The sequence below is a fragment of the Montipora foliosa genome, unplaced genomic scaffold (genome assembly GCF_036669935.1).
Source record: "Montipora foliosa isolate CH-2021 unplaced genomic scaffold, ASM3666993v2 scaffold_459, whole genome shotgun sequence".
Taxonomy (NCBI): Eukaryota; Metazoa; Cnidaria; class Anthozoa; order Scleractinia; family Acroporidae; genus Montipora; species Montipora foliosa.
Window position 1 is genome coordinate 227,501 of NW_027179766.1, and position 17,500 is coordinate 245,000.

General features: G+C 34.9%; 2 protein-coding genes across 2 annotated transcripts in view; one reads left to right on the forward strand and one right to left on the reverse strand.

Annotated features, from left to right (window-relative positions):
* Positions 1 to 17,500, forward strand: part of LOC137989442 (lactadherin-like) — a 433,868-nt gene that overhangs the window by 107,719 nt on the left and 308,649 nt on the right. The window lies entirely within an intron of this gene.
* LOC137989459 (uncharacterized) lies at positions 251 to 2,089 on the reverse strand. The gene has a single exon (XM_068835275.1). It carries the CDS (start codon positions 2,087 to 2,089, stop codon positions 251 to 253), a length of 1,839 nt encoding a protein of 612 aa, XP_068691376.1.

A 17,500-nucleotide genomic window follows, 5' to 3' on the forward strand; every position in this document is an offset into this window, starting at 1 on the left:
TTCATTTTTAAAGGGAATAATAATGTTTCTAAAGTACACAATTAAAAGTAGTATAGGGAATTGGGGGTTTCAGCACACTTTGCAAAGTGTGCTGAAACACCCCAATTCCCATGCTACTTAACATATGTTGTCCAGTATTTGTGGCCCATCATATGGGCGTGGTCACATGGGCGTGGTCATTTTCGGTCTCATATTCTTGGAAATCTATATGTTTTATATTTCTGCGAATCTATGCCGTGGTGTGGCCGTCTTATATTCTGTGATGTCCGTATGCATAACTTGTCATGCCATTGTTATGTATGTACCGCTTGTCATCGAAGCAAGATAATGACACTTTATTAAGCTCATAGCTTCCGATTTGATGCAAGTTGCTTCTGATGGTTTTCATATTATGATGCATTTGCTCGTTGTCGAATAAAACGTTTTTGTAATTTTCATGTTTGATGTTCTTTTTGATGATGTTCTTTTTGATTCCTTTAGCGGTCTTTCCGCCTTTGTCATTGTCTTTCATATATGAATACATTTTCGATCTCAATCCGACGAATTCGGTTATCGGCATGTTTGCCGCCTCATCTTTGAATTTGCCGATTACTTTTTTGTTTGTCTTGTCGAAATATTGTGAATCTTCGGGATAATCACTGTTATCGAATTTGTCTTTATCATTCCAAAAGTCTTGATACGCATCATTGGTTTCAATTTCATAGGTCAAGCTGTCTGTGTCTGTGAATAATAATTTCGCTCTGCTGCCGTATTTTTGTGTAATGTAATTGTAGTGGAAATCATACATCAATGTCTTACTAAGATCTAGGATGCACATACCCACATATGCCGGCCTGTTTAATGTGAGTGTTTCTTTGATTTTATGCACTGCCACTAGATTTTCATTAAAGATCTTCCCACTGACATATGTTGGTTTAGCAGCCATTTTTAACAGTTTGTTTTTATCAGTTACTAATCTGACATCTACTCGCTTTCTAATATTTTCCATTGTTTTTCCAAATACACTGTTATTCATAAGCTTGAAGAAGTCTTTCTCAAAAGCATTTTTAGCATTGGTTCTCTTCTGTGTGTTGAAATCGATGTATTCTTTCAACCATGGTGACTGATTGAACTTTAGAACTCGGTGGGTTTTGGTTACTTTTAATCCGAGATCGGTGTACAATTGTAGGTTCCTATAATGGAGAACGTATTTTTCTTTATTACTCAGTGTTGGTATTAATTTGTGAACTAAACCGGTTGACACACCATGTTTCTTTGCGATATTTTTGGCATATTCGGATAGCATGTCTTTGTTGACTTTGACCTTTTCAGGTGCTAGTGGATAGTCATTATGCAAATCATGTAATTTTTTGGGATATTCCAGATCAACTTCCAGTATCAATCCTTTTTTGCTGTTTTCATTGTATTTGGACAGTTTTATTTTGTTAATTTGCTTTTCTGTCATCCATCTGAATCCGCCAGTTGGTAGATATTGTGACATAGCCCAACCATACAGATTGTTGGCATCAAGATACATGATGTACTTTGAGGGTACCTTTTCATCGTATGTTTTCATGTATTTGTTATTAGCTTTGCCGTATCGATTTGCTATGTAGGATGTACCACCACGCATGCCCTTTTCGATGAATTGAAACATATCAATATCAGTCATAAGCTCCAATTTGATGTTGGTCATCTTTAACATAGCATCCCAGGAAAGCCCAGGAGATGTAAAATAATGACAGGGGTCTAGTTTGTAGTATTGCAGACATGTCTTTCGAAAGTTTTCAAACACATCAGCTAATAGAAGGATGTCAGATTTGAGATACAAGTCATGGTACTCACCCATATTTTTTAGATTGAAAGTGTTCCATACATTTTGAGCATGTTTGTATTGATCATCTGAGATATGCTCATCATTTAATATACTGTAAAATTCTTCTTTTGGTGGTAGCTTTTCATTGAATTTACCGAAGCTATCCATGAAGTCGTATGGATATACTCCTTTTTGTGACATTAAACCAAGTTTGTCCCCTTTGAATTTTTGAGACGTGTATATCAATGCTTCTTTTGGTAGGTTGCTCACCAGTTTATCCAGACTTGAGCTCATAAATTGAAAACTGTCGATGAAAGTCAGATGATTACCAAGCATAAAGGCCATATATTTTTCCATGTTGTTTGGTATGGCATTGATATTCATTTGGCACTTTTCACCTTTTTTGTTTATGTATTCATTTTCTTTTACAATAGCTCCGATCTCTTGCATTATGAAATGACTGTCATACCCACGGAGATTGTGAAATATAACTGGTATTTTACCTGTCAATGCGAAATTCAGGTTACAATCTTTATGAGCGGATCCTCTGTACTTGCCTGTTACATGGCAGTGATCTCTCACTTTCACATCATTTTTATTGTATTTTTTCTCGCATATGTGGCATTTGTCGGCTTTTTGGAATTTTTCCTCATCATCTTTGGTCATTTTCAATGGTTTATTGAAATGTTCTTTCATAACCTTTTTGCAACATCTGACTTCACTCAACATAGCGTTCATGAATTTGTGTACAGCTTTTTCGCCTCTGTAAATTTGTAATGGTTTTGTGTATTTATCATCATAACAACAAACAACCTTGTAGCCAAAACCACAGTCTGTATGCTTCTGGTAAGCCTCTGTGTATGATTTATCATCATTGGGCCTGCATCCATGCATTTTTTCTGTGATGGCTTCGAAGTCTGCATATATTACGAATGGAACTGGCAGTTGTCTGTGTGGATTGTTGAATTTCAATATGTTATTATTTTTGTCAGGCATTTTGATTGCTTGTGCACCATTCACTTGAAAACAGTTTTCTTTATGAGCGGTCAATACTCTTTCAGAACTGAAACACTGAAGACAATGCATGCAAAAATGTTTTTTGTCCTTGTGCTTTGTTGTGTCGTACATGAATTTGTTGAAATCTTTGATTAATACATAGTGCTTGTTTTCATTTTCTGTTATGAGAAGCAAATTCATGCAATCTTCATACTTTTCTTTTGAGACATGGATTGGATATTTTTCTTTGTTTTCATACCCAAAAACATTAATTCTGATCTCATTTTGCTTTTCTATTTTGTTGTATTGTTTGGTGGTCACAGGGAATTCAATTCCTTGGTAATTTAAATTGTTGACAAATGCTTTGTCTGATTTTTTTATTCTTTGGGGATTTTTGTCTTGAGGATTGAGATGTCTTATGTGGCACCACCTGAAGCATTCATTATCCTCATTTTTCATGTTTATCAATCCCTTTGCACTTCTGAGTTCTGTGGGTAGTTTTATATAAGAAGATCCTTTCATTGGTTCGTATTTTACCACATTGAGATAATGATTGTCAACAGATTGAACAGTCCAACCAGATCCTTCTGAAATCCATACAGCTATTTTATTTAGTATGACTTGTTTTGACGAAGATAAAGCCAGTTCGATTTGTGTGTCATTTGTTATTGTTTGTGGTTGACTGTTAAAATAAGCCGTTTTGATGATTTTTTCTTCTCGCCCTGTTTGCTTTTCAAATGTTACTCTAAGTGTTTCAACAAACTTTAGACCTTTCATTGATTTTAATATTTTTTCGATATGGATGGCAACAGCCTTTCTTGTATTTTGCAGTTGCATAAGTGGGTCTTTGCTGTTTTTTATGTTGATTTCATAAGACTTGGTGAACCCTTTTAAAGCTTTGTTCGTTTCTTGTATTATGGTCCTTGGTGATGGAACGGGTTGTTTTTTGGTTCTTGGAGCTGCCACTGGAGCAAAACGCTTCGTCCTTGGAGCGGCCACAGGTCTGTATCCATCACGAAATTCCAATGGAGGTGGAATTATGTTTTCCTCATAATCTTGGACCATTTGCTGCACACTCTTGCGAGGTGCTGGTATTGGTCTTCTAGTCCTTGGTGCTGGAATTGGTCTTCTTGCCCTGGGGGCTGGAACCGGCTTTGTTAAATTTTTTATAATTTGGATTAATTCCAATTTGCTTAGATTTTCAAGATCACTCGTGTTCATATTACTATTAGTTGAGATATTTTTTCTCATATAATTATTTTAAAAGTCTTTCTTTTAAGTGTATGATGGTTAAACACTTAAACGTTAATTTTTATAAACTATATTATGGAAAAAATTGAAATAGAAAAATGTGTTTATTCAGTTCATCCAATTTACGACTTATATGCTGCTGATCAAAATGGCAACATTATTAATATCATAAAAAAAGTACCAACCAAAGGTAGTGGAATACTCAACGGTTATTTGCAAGTTGCAGTGAGAAAATATGGTCACAAACCGAAGACCATGCGAGCTCATAGATTCATCTGGGAATGTTTCAACGGTCTTATACCAGAAGGGCAAGTAATTGATCACATAAACAATGACAAAAAAGACAACCGTTTGTGTAATTTACAGATGCTTAATACACAACAAAATTGTAAGAAATCCGCCAAGAATCGCGATTACACATTTGCTGCTAAAAATCACAAAAACAGAAAATGCGTCAAAGCAACCAACATTAGCACCAAACAAATAACATATTTCAGCAGCATGTATGACATTCAAAAAAGATTAGGCATAAATGCTGGTATTGTGAAAATGGTTTGTGAAGGTCTAAACTATTGCAAATCAGGTAAATCTAAAAAAGACGGTTGTTATTATACATTTGAATACTTCAATCCCGACAAAGAATATGATTGGTTGGACCATGCAATGAATTAGTTTCTGTCAGGATGAAATCGTCTCAAAAACTCGTCTCTTGCAGATTCAGTTTCATCTTCACTGTCAGATTCATCTGGTTTGTATTTTGAATAAGTCTGCTCAATGTCTTGCAACATGTTGTCATCAATATCATTGGGATGCAAGACGAAGCGATTCATTCCATCAGTTATTTTCAACAGCCACGAATCACCTGATTTAACTAATTGCAGTTTCACTGGCGGATAAACAACAGACAACACATTGGAATCAATCAAACATTCCAAAAAATCTTTCAAGTCAGGATTGCCAATTACACAAGTCAAGAATGCACTGAACTTTTTTTCTGGATTCATATATAATAGGTTTCAATAACTTCTTATATGTTTTTTATTACATTCAGCGGTTTTAAAAAATCGCTATGTCTTTGAAATAAATAATACAAACTCTGCATTCTTTTGTCAATATGATTGAACATTTTCTTTATTTCTTTCTTTGGCCCACCTGTCTCCAATGCTTTCAGCAACAATGGCAAACCCTTCGACCTCATAAAATGCATGTATTCAGCATTTGCAATAATAACATCACACATAAATTCAGTGACCACTTTTCGTACTATCATGGTGTCAACTACACTACAACCTTTATAGCTCATGTATATCTATTGTGTTTATTACTTTTAACATGTTTTGATTTACTGTTTTTCATCACAAATTTACCACAAGTATCACAATAATATCTGTTGGGTAAATTTGTGGTGGGCTCATCTTCGTCTTCTGGTTCGTCGGGTTCAAAATTCAGCAAGTGTTGGTAAGACACTAAGAGTATTCCTTCCCTTTTGTTTTTTGCTTCAATAACCCACGGATAAAGTCTTTCATGTTTTTTACGTTTTTTTACATGCCAGTCAAAATAATCAGCCATTTTACCATATTGGACTTCATATCCTGGAAAACATATCTTCATTTTATCCTTGACTTTTGCCATGTCTTCTAAAAACGAATGCCAGATTATCAACTTATACTTTTGTGCATCATTCATACTATATGTTTAGATTTTCCCAACAGCTTTGATGTCCTTTTTAGTCCAGTTTGCTACATTAGACAATCTGTTGAGTTTGTCTATTTGTTTTTGTTTTTTTTCTTTACTCCAATTCTTTTTTCGTGAAAGGTGTTCTATTGCACTCATGACATTATTGTATGCCATATCTTTCGACAACAGATACATCATTTTACAATTGCTAGGTATTGTTTCCAAATAGTTTGGATCTTTTCTTATGTCGTCATCCACTTTATTATACAACATTTTTTCCATACTATATGTTTAGATTTTATTTTTAAACATTTTCTTCTTCTGGCCACTCAGATTCCTGCGAACTGCAGCAGCTTTCTTCAGATATACTTTCTTGCGATGGCGACCAATCGGAATCCGAACCAGAGTCCTGATCACTTTCATAATAAAACCCAAACTTCTCTTCATTTTCGAACTTGTCCATATATACTAGGATTAGATAATTTTTTATATGGTTTTTGGTGCGTTTGTTTCACCACAATTCATATGTTTTCAATGTCTTTCAATGGTATCCAACTGTTGAATTCATCACTGTATCCCTTCCATTTTACCAAAGCTTGTTTCTTTTTATAGTCTCTTCTAATGACTTTATCAATACGAAAAATATCCTGTTTAGCTTTCAATAATTCAGGTTCATAAAAACTGCCTTGTATTTCTTCACCTCTGAGATCTTTTAGTTTGTATGTTATTGGATTAGTGTATTGGATCTTATCAACTGTAAACACTTCTTCGGTCCAATTTGGTGTGTAACCCTTGTCAAACACATTCCGTTTATACTTCGATATTCGAACCTGGTCACCAACCTTGAATTTTGGTTTTTGTTTTAATGTTTCTGTATCACCATATAGATTGAAGTAAACTATACCTTCATTCCTCTTGTTAGATGCTTCAACGGGTGTCATCTTTATGCTTGAATGTTTTGTGTTGTTGTACTGTTTCACTAGTTTGGGCAGCATATCGAGATACATTGTATTACCTTGAACTGTAAACTGTTTCCACATTTTGGATTTAATTGTCCTATTCCACCTTTCAACCACTGAGGATTTCTCTTCATTTTCAGTGGAGTACATATGTATCCCATTTTTGTCTAACAAGTCCTTCAAGTGTTTGTTATAGAACTCCTTTCCCTTATCAACCCATAAATATTGTGGTCTTCTGCCTTCCTTGAATATTGTTTTAAATGCTTCATTGACAGATTCACCTTTCTTATCCTTCAATGGGACAATCCAACCGTATTTGCTGAAAACATCAATAACCATGAGAAGATACCGATAACCTTTATTCCATTTGCTAAACTGTTGCATTTCAACCAGATCACTTGCCCATATTTCATCAATAAGATTTACGATTACACGCCGCCGAGTAAAGTTGCGTCTTATAGATGCATGTAATTCATCTGCTAATTTTTCTTGCCAGTTTTCTTTACCCGACGGCTTTTTCCGTTTTTTGAAACTCCAAGACCTAGTTTCTGCTTTGTATTGATAACATTTCTTGCCAACCAATGCCCCCATTGTCTTTCATTATACGGTACGTTGTCTAAAGCTTGAACCATTTTCCTATCTGCTTTGTTTTTACATTTTCTGTCATCCTTGCAGACGGAATAATCAACATCGTGTTGCATTGCTATTGCATCAGTTTTGCCAGTGGGCATATCATATATTTCCAATATTTGACCAGTTTTAGGGTCATACTTCAGTTGATTTTCTAAATCATTATAAGGTCCTGTGTAATGATGCCCAGGTAATGTCCATCCGCCTTTTGGTTTTGGTAATTTACCAATAGCTTTGTGAATGTCAACAGCACCGCCATCAAGATCTTTTCTGTTTGTTGTGTATTTTTTCTTGGGTCTTATTTTTGTTGACAATTGATCGAGAGCTTCTGATCCCACTTTATGAAGTAGAGGATTCATTTTTCTCAAACCATAATCGATTGCTTTTTTCTGCAATTTTGGGTCTCTCATTAATTCGGAACCATAATATCTACCCATTTCAACGGCTTTTTTGCCAAGATAAGGTACTCCTTTTGTTAGGAACAATTCAGTTCCTGTATTAGCGATATCACCAAATAAGCCCGCTCCCAACGGGCTGTTCAGTTTCCCTGCTTTTTAACAAATTTGGTCTTTGTAATACCACATTCAGCACAAGTGCAAAAGAACATTAGTCTACCATTTTTAGCTGTTTTGTAACCTGAAGGTTCAACACATTCAGTCACTTTCTTTTGTTTGACACAATATGATTTCATAATACATATAAGTTAGATATTTCTGAAATAATATTCGATAAATCTCTCATTTTTCATTGTATCATTTATGTCGAATACTTGTAATAAATCATAATACGAATTACCCTTGTTCATTTCATTCAGAAAGTATAAACAGAAATACCCACAAGTTGTTGTTTGTATGTTTTGTATCTGATTGTTTTGATGTAACAAAGTCAGATTTTTCTTTTTGGCATGATTTACGATCTCTTGAAAAGGTGGCATACCAAACGAATCGAAATAATTGATTAGATTATCCTTAACATAAGTGGCTACCCAATGACTTCCGCTCATATAAGCTGGTTCAAGATTGTATATGAATAACGCCTGTTTATGGTTATGTGGAACTTTTTCATCTCTTGACAGTACATCATTGATTGGTATGTTCAAATATTTACACCATTTTTTCAGATCGTGATTGGACATAGGTATGTTTTTGTGAAATTTTGGTTTTACAATATTGCCCCCAAAATGGGTATGCCATTGAATGGACTGTTTTTTCCCAATAGTAACCCTTTTCCTTTTTTGGTTGAGGATGTTTTTTTTTTTCTACCATTACCAGTCACATATGGCGGATAACTGTAAAATGGAGGGGGCATTCCCATTCTAGGTGCTCCTGTACCATCCTTTTTCGACGAAGGTGGTCTACCTACCCTCGGTGCTCCTTTCCCTGTAAACAGCTTTTTCACCAGATTAACAGCCATAGGAATTCCAACGGAAGCCAACAGAGTTCCTAGAAATCCACCTGATTGTGTTTTAGTCGGTGTTATTTTAACGCCAGATCCTGTTTGAGCCGCATTCATTATGTCTCTTTGCTGTTTGGTTGTAAACATGTTCAGATATGGCATCAGTTGATTGATTGCATTGAAAGGTATCATCATGGGTAATGGTAAAGCACCGCCTTTTTGACCCGATCCTAACAATTTTTTGGCTCCAGCTTCTGCTAAACCACCAAGAGCACTCAACCCAAGGGTTTTACCAATTGCTGGAAGAGCTCTCATACCAAGTGACAATACGGTGCTCAAAAGACTTCCGCCTACTTGTTTTCTGATATTGGTCTTAGCAAGCTTAATGTCCATTCCTTTGTTCAATTGTCGATTTTTTTGCAATCGTTTTTTCACCATTGCTGGAACATAAAGAGTGTCGTTTCCATTGAGAGAATCATTTGTCAGTCTTAGAACAATTGTTTCCCTTTTATGGTAAGCATTACTCAGATTCTTTTTTTGATTATCTGAAAGTCTTACGTTGATTTCATGAAGTTTAGTCATATAATATATGTTATATAATTCCCGTTGCAAATAAATATGTGTCATTTACTTGATTTCATATTACTATTTCAGTTGTGGGCTTAAACTATCACCAATTCATTACCCACCTTGTCAATAACAACCGACTCTTCGTACAATACAACTGCATGGACATTGAAATCTTCTGCACTGTTGGCATTGATTTTGTACCTGAAAATCAACTGTTTAGGGTCTCTTGTTACTTTCTCTGCCTGATATGACAGATCGAAATAGATTAGTGGATACAGGCTGTTATAATTGGCAAGATTCAACTGGGTTCCGGTGTTGTAATCATTTTTTCGCATTGCATAAGACATCAGATCATTGAATATTCTCACTTTGCTTTCACTGTCATATTCTGTTTCTGGGTAGAAAACACCATTGCCATATTCGAGTCTGCATGTTGTTAAATAACTGTTTGCGTTGTTTTCATTTAGTTTGAAGGTATCAAGTATATATGGATTTGCAGTTGCAACTCTGGTTTTAGCCCGTTGTAGATAAACAAAAATTGCTTTGACATTGTCAATACTGGAAGAAATCTGAAAAAAACCACTGACTCTAGCAGGTGCTGACACTGCATACAGTTCACGCTGATATGTCCATCTGTGTTCTTTCATGAAAGAGCTTACAAATTTGTCGTACATACTGTCTTTGGGTGTTAATTTTGGAACCCATAGTAGAAATCTGTTAATCACTACTCTGCCGGCATCTACTCCTCCTGCCATATTGATGAGTTCATTGTCGTTCTGGAGATTCAAATTGAATTGCAACTGCATAGGAACCAACATTTTATCCTGCAACTCTTCAAAAAAACTGTAACGATTGAGAGGTATGATCAAATTCACATCTTTTGCTCCTCCCGTTCCATCATTGTTGGTAGCTTGTGTAAGCACTCTTCTAGATTCATATCCTGAATTAGTATTGGCTGTCGTGCCATCTGTGTCTAAATACCAGAAACTGTTTTTACGGACTGATCTGCTGTAATCATCAGAATATTCCAACAGATTCTTCACAAAAGTGACCTTATGTAGATTGTCAGTATCGTAAACAATTTTCCCAGCACTTTTAATCATCATATGTGCAATCAATGAATGAGATCCGTTTATCACCGTTATTCTATCGGCTGCTGCGTAACCAGCTCCATCTGCTGTTTTTTGTAACTGGAATTGAACCTCAAAATAAGCATTGTACCAATCATAGAAAGAACTCCGGTCGTTGATGGTGAATCTATAACCGTTCTTTTCTTGATGTTGACCGTCACCTGGGGCTCTAATTACATCATCGAGTTGAAAACGCACTAACTCATTTCTTTGCAATAATTCACTTGTTCTAAAAGCCATTTATACTATTGTATTATATAATTTTGCTGTCATGTTATTTATTTGAAAAATCTACGCCTTCTTCCAGATCCTGATATCAATCTATTTAGTATCATATTAGCGCTTTCTTCTTGCTGTTTAATGGGCGGGGATGGAACAATTGCTTTTTGTGTTGTAGCTCCTTTTCTCAAATTTGCCAATTTTTTCATTATTAGGTCTCCTGACTTTTCTGCCACCGTCTTACCAATTTTATCACCTGCATGAGATATCCCCGATTCCAATGCCTTCTTTGCCATTGGCTTAGCAAATTTCTTGAAAACAGACGATGCCACACTCTTCAATGGTTTAAAAATGTTGTCTAAGATAAGCCCAGACCCTTTGTGTTGAAATACAAATTTACCAAGTTTTGGATGGTAAAACCTCTTAAATTCATACGGTTTCATTATACTGTTACATTAGATACTTTTTAAAATCAGTGAAAAAGACGTATCCGCTCCATTTAGATCCACTGATCTTCTTTTTCCATCTGTTATCATGATTCTGATTGATGAAATTGTGGTTTTGTTCACAGGATTAAATGTAACTCTTTGTGGTTCGAGGGTGAAGGAGTAACTTGGTTTTAGTACACTAGTTGAGAATGAATAAATGATGTCTGTTTCTTCGCCGTCAACTAAACTTTCGTTTACCAAATCGCAATGAATATTGAGTACGTCTGTGTCTTGACTGAGATTTGGCACTCTTGGTCCAATATGCGTTCCACTTGCTAATATCTTTTTATCAAAACCGATCAGGTCATTAAAATTACTTGCTCTTAAATCGAGTTGGTAATTTGCAGCTAATGTAACCGTGACTCTGAATGTTGTTTCGTTGAATTCAAGAGTCATCGGATACGTATCACCAGTTTTCGTTAGATTTTTAATATGTCTGTCAAAGTCCGTATAATTCCATACCCCAGCTGGAAAGGTAATGTCCTTAAAAGTTGAACCATTATCGGAGCTGTATTTGATTAATTGATTTTCGTACCCAGCATTGACATTGAACCAAGTGAATGACATGTTAATGACTCTGTTAAGACCGATAACGTATTGCTTATTATTGTCTAGAGTTACAGGTCTGGTGAAATTTGTTGTAAAATCTTCTGGTTTATTATCCCCTTTATTTTTCACACTGTAAGATGATAAAACTATCTCTCGTTCCATTATGTGATTAGGTTACATTAAATTTTGAAATATTGTTTGTATAATTGACCATATTGTGATTTGTTAATTGTTGTCATTTTCAATAATGTGTCCAATATAGAAACACCCATATTTCGCATGTCAATGCTTGTATTACCAGCCAATATCTCACCAATGATCAAATCCAATTTTTTTATGAGTTCTTTCGGTTTGTTGAAAAATATCACATTGCCACCTTTTCTTTTTCTTCTGATTCCAGAACCTTCCATTGTTTTCATTTTGTTTTGATAATGTTTTATGTATTCATTCAGAGTTTTCATAGCGCGATCCACTCTTTTGTTTTCCTCTTGCCTATCAGCTTCCGTTATATTCCCACTTTTGTATTGCTTTGTAACGTTTCCTTTGTAGGCTTTCAATTGATTTCTTTTAAATTTAGCCGCATTGACGATCTTATCGAGATATTTTTTGTTTTTTCGTTCAGTCATTTCTTGTTGATTTATTACCTTTTCAACAGAATCATAATTTGGTATACCAAGATCACCTAATATCTCATTTTCCATATCTTCTTCATCCATTCCATAATCGATCGCATCGTCATCATCATATTCTGGTGGTAATTCTGGTTCTTCAGGAAAGTACTTAGGATCAACATACATCTCTTTTTTCCCTTCCAGAAGATCTTGTAAAGATTCTTCATATGTTGGCGGTTTTGGCACCAGTTGTTTTTCTTGCCGCGGCAAAACAGGTTGTTCAAATAATTCACCAAGATTCATATCTGGAACTTCATCCTCTATATCAATGCCGTAATCAGGAACTTCTCCTTTCTTCAGTGGTCGTTTTTTCCTTGGCAACCTTAAAGCCTGATTACCATCAATAACATCATCTAATTTACTTGTAATTGGTTGAAATACTTTTGAAAATCCCTGTTGACTGGTCTTCTGATCGATATCATGTTTTGTAATTGCATTATGGACATAATTGATCTTGTCCCCTAATTCAGATTTACTCTTTGCGAGTTCTTTCCACTTAAGCAAACTCATTTATTGTTATATTGTTACGTTACATAAAATGGAAATTCATATATAAAAAATAACGTTTTACACTGTGTTGAACACCATGTTGAACACCATGTTTAACTACATCATTTTATCGAAACAATGTAACGATTTAATATAAATGAAGATACCTAATTATGATACTGGCGACGATGTTGTCACAAACTTCACACAACTACATGATTTTATGCCTGATCGATGCTTCCGCATGCTCATTTGTGGACCTTCTGGTTCGGGAAAAACAAACACACTGATGCATATGATTCACAATCTGTTGTATTTTGATAAAATATACCTTTATGCAAAAAACTTAGAGCAGTCAAAGTATCGGAATCTCATGAAAGAGTTCGAACCATGGAGTGAAGAAGCTGGTTATGATATCATTGAAGCAAGCAATGATAAAATAATTCCTGTAAAAAATCTCAATGGTGACAATCAAAAAATTGTGATATTCGACGATTTCGTATGCGACAAAAACCAAAAACCATTAGTTGACTATTTTATACAGGGGAGGCATAAAAACTGCTGTGCCATATATTTGAGTCAAAGCTACTATAAGACACCAAAAGATATTAGATTAAACTGCTCACATTTTGCCATTTATGATTTTCCGAGTACTAATGAAAAAAGTCTCATATGTCGTGAAAACAATGTCTCAAAACAATTATACGAGAAAGCAACTAGAGACCCTTTCAGTTTCATATATATTGACAAACCTGAGAAACAAGTAAAGAAGAATTTTGATGAAACAATATAAATCAATTGTATATGAGTTACTCAAATGGTAAATTACCTGAAGACACTTATTCACATGAAAAAGTCATTGAAATAGTTAAAGGATTGCCTGGTGTTGGTTTTAAACTAACAGATGACGGCGATTATGATATGCAGAATAAAAAACTGAGAAATTTAGATTTACCTCAAACGAATGACGATGCAACTACTAAGAGTTATGTTGATAAAGAGGTTTCTGGGTGTTTGAAAATAGACGGAAGTAATGCAATGACTGGCGCCCTTAATATGGATAATAGACGGGTTGAAAATATAGCCCCCGCTAGACATGGCCAGAGTGACGCTGTCAGTAGTTTGCATCTACATAGCTTTTATTTTGAATTAAATACAAACGACGGAAAGATAGAAGCCCAAAATCCGATCGACATGAAATATAAAAGAATCTCAGGAGTGCAAGATCCAATACTACATTCAGATGCTTCTAATAAATTTTACGTTGACAGCTCTTTTAATTTTAAAGCTGATAAAACGGAGCTGGCTAATTATTTGAAAAAAGATGGAAGTATTTCCGTAACTGGCAATTTTGACTTTGGAAATAATAAAATCAGCAATCTTGCTGAAGGCACTGGCAATTCTGACGCTGTTACAAAACACCAATTGCAAACTGGTTTATCAGCCAAACCGAATGTTAATCAGGTTGTGTTGCGAGATGGTACGCAAGCAATGACTGGAAATTTGAATATAAACAACAACAAGATCATCAATCTTGCTGATCCGACAGGTGTAAATGATGCCACAGGAAAAGGGTACGTTGATCGATTATTTTTGGATTCACTTCGTTTAGACGGTTCAGCTAAAATGACAGGCAATTTGGATATGAACAATAAACGAATAATCAATATAGCCAACCCAACAGGAAACACTGACGCTGTAAATAAACAATACCTTGAAACACACACTACAAACTTGAATTTGCCCGATTATTTGAAAAAAGACGGTTCTGTTATTCTGACTGGAAATTTGAATATGAATAATAATCGACTAACAAATCTCGGAAACGCCACACATAATCAAGATGCCATCACTTTGAAGCAAGTGAATGACGGTATTGCAACTGTTTCTACCGAAAACAATAAATATACAGACGAACAAATAGAAAAAAACAAGAAATATGTAGACGACGAAATAGTGAAGAGTCATATAACCACACATACAAACAGAGAAAATGTGCTGAAATATGCTATGGATGATGGGGAATTTACAGAAGATTATGGAATACAGGATGCCACTTTAACCAACTATAATGACTCACCACATAAAAACAACAAAAAAGCATTTTCATTCAATGTTCAAAAGGCAGCAGATGGTTCCAGTCTGTTTAAAGGACGATTCGATTTTAATCTATTCAAACTGATACGTGACAATTATAGCGATAAATATACTGTGTGTTTGGAAATATATTTCCTGAGAACCGGTTTCGATGTGGAGTTTAATTCATTTCAGGTTACTTTTGAAAAAAGAAACATGAACACTGATAGAACCACTACGGTCAAAACCAACAGAGATTATAAATATTATCGCTTTATCATGAACTTATCACCAAATGGTTCTTCACCAACTATCGAAAGACGGTTATATGTAACTGTTCAAGCAAATTATGACAATAGAAGCCCAACTCTTTTACCATTGTATGCCCTGATTTACGGTATAAAAGGCGAAGCAAAAAACAACCTTGATTTCACAATTTATGATTACAATTTGGCTTATGAGATTGTAAATGATCAATTTTTAATGCATGTGCCAATCAATATGAATGGTAACAAAATTTTAGAGTTATTTGATAAGATATTACCGTCTTACGCCTATGGAACCACTTCAGAATCATCTGGAGGTTGTAATTTTTTAATTTCTACATCAGTGTATCTAACATTTACCAAAATTTATATCGATAAAATAAAAATTTATGCTCCAAAAAGATATCCAACAGATTCGAATCACGATATAACTTTTTATGGAGACAATAGTGTATTTTACAACATAGATTTTTCAACAAGCACAAAACTTACTGTCAATGTCAATCGATATTTTGAAAACATAACAAGCATACGAATAAATTTTGATGATGACGATGGGGATGGCGTAAGATCTTATGGTTACCTTATACAATACAAAACATTACTGATTAATTAAATTATATGATGTAACAGTATATGACATTGTATGTAAAAAATTTAGATGGTACATATCTTCTTGACGACAATGGTGACAGAATTGAATACACCATTGACTATCACTCTGATGATGATTTTACCTATCAAGCTCAAGCTCAACTTTCAGTAAACGATGATGGACACATAGAAACTGACAAAAATCTCATCGCAAAAGCCGCTATAAATGACAATCATGTAGTGGTTAAGTCACAGGTTGGAGATATTGTTCGTTATTCATTCCTGGATCTATGGGTCAGTGAATATCTCAGAATGTATTCCAGTTGCACTTATCAAATGGACAGAGCAGATGGTCAGACTGTAAAAATGGATTCAAGCAGAAAAGTAGAAACAATATATGACAAAAGCAATGAAGAAAGTGATGCAACACAAACAGATTCATCGAAACGGCCTACATTATGCACAAAAGCCGAAAAACATAATGGACGTTATTTCATCAAATTTGGTGGATCACAAAAAATGATTAGTCAAGTTGATATGAATAACGATGCAGTCAATGTATTTATTGTCTACAAATTAAATTCAATAGGCTCATCAAATAGCGGCTGGAACAATGGTCTTTTTGGACATGATAACACAGGATGGGACAAATTTGTTGCTTATAGCGGATCAAATCTTGTGGTGTCTGGAGCTGAGGATGCAAACAAGTGTGTTTATATTGGTCCTGCTGGTACTTTGCAAAGTTTCTTGAAACTGGGAGATTACAGTGAGAATGATCTCGGCGAACTTAACAAATGGCACTGTTTATCTGTCCACTGGGATAACGAATCATCTGTGAAAACTAAAAAATCAAAAATATACTGGAATAAAATACATATTGGGGATTTTACAGCTGACAATCGAGTGGGAGCAATAACAACCGTTTTTGGAGGTCTGGATGCAAACACAGATATAGCACCTCTCAATGGTGATATCGCCTTTTTCTGTGTTTATCTGGATTTCATTCTAGACGAAAAAACGATATTAGACCATCATACCGTTCTGATGCAAAGATACAATATAACGTAATATATATGTATATCAATTTATTGCTTGAATATGTGACATACAATTTTGAAAAAACAAAGGAAAAACATCCAAACATTGACGACAAAATATTAAAATCAGCACTTGTTTATCAATACCTGCATTTTTATCATCTAGAAAGAGACATATCTATGAATGAGATTCTTGAACTCAATGATGGTGAAATTGGTCTTCTTGGACCAGGTAGTGGCTGTCTAACATGGTTACTTGAAAAGATCTTCGGTTGGATTGATATCTTAAATTCACATAGTGTATTACATGATGCTTCCGGGAGGTTTTATGACCACCATAAGCTCGGTAGAGGTTACACTTATGCTATTTCAGAAAAATACACAACTAAACTGATTAAAAGATCACCTTTTTGTGGTCAAGTCAGTGGTATACTATATTGTCTATGCAGACGATTAACAATCTAGACCATATATATGGCAGATCGAAAAAAGAGAATATTCAGCTGGAACCATATTTCAGACAAACTCTCAGAAGATCAGGTCGACGAACTAAAAAGCTATTATAAGGCATACCATAGAAAGTGTTGGGCTTACAAAAAGGCTGTCAAACGCTTCAAAAAATTCAAACTTATTGGTAATACTATTTCTATCATAACTGGTACTGGTGGAATTATTAGTGCTGTTGTAACTGGCGGTATAGCCCTAGTA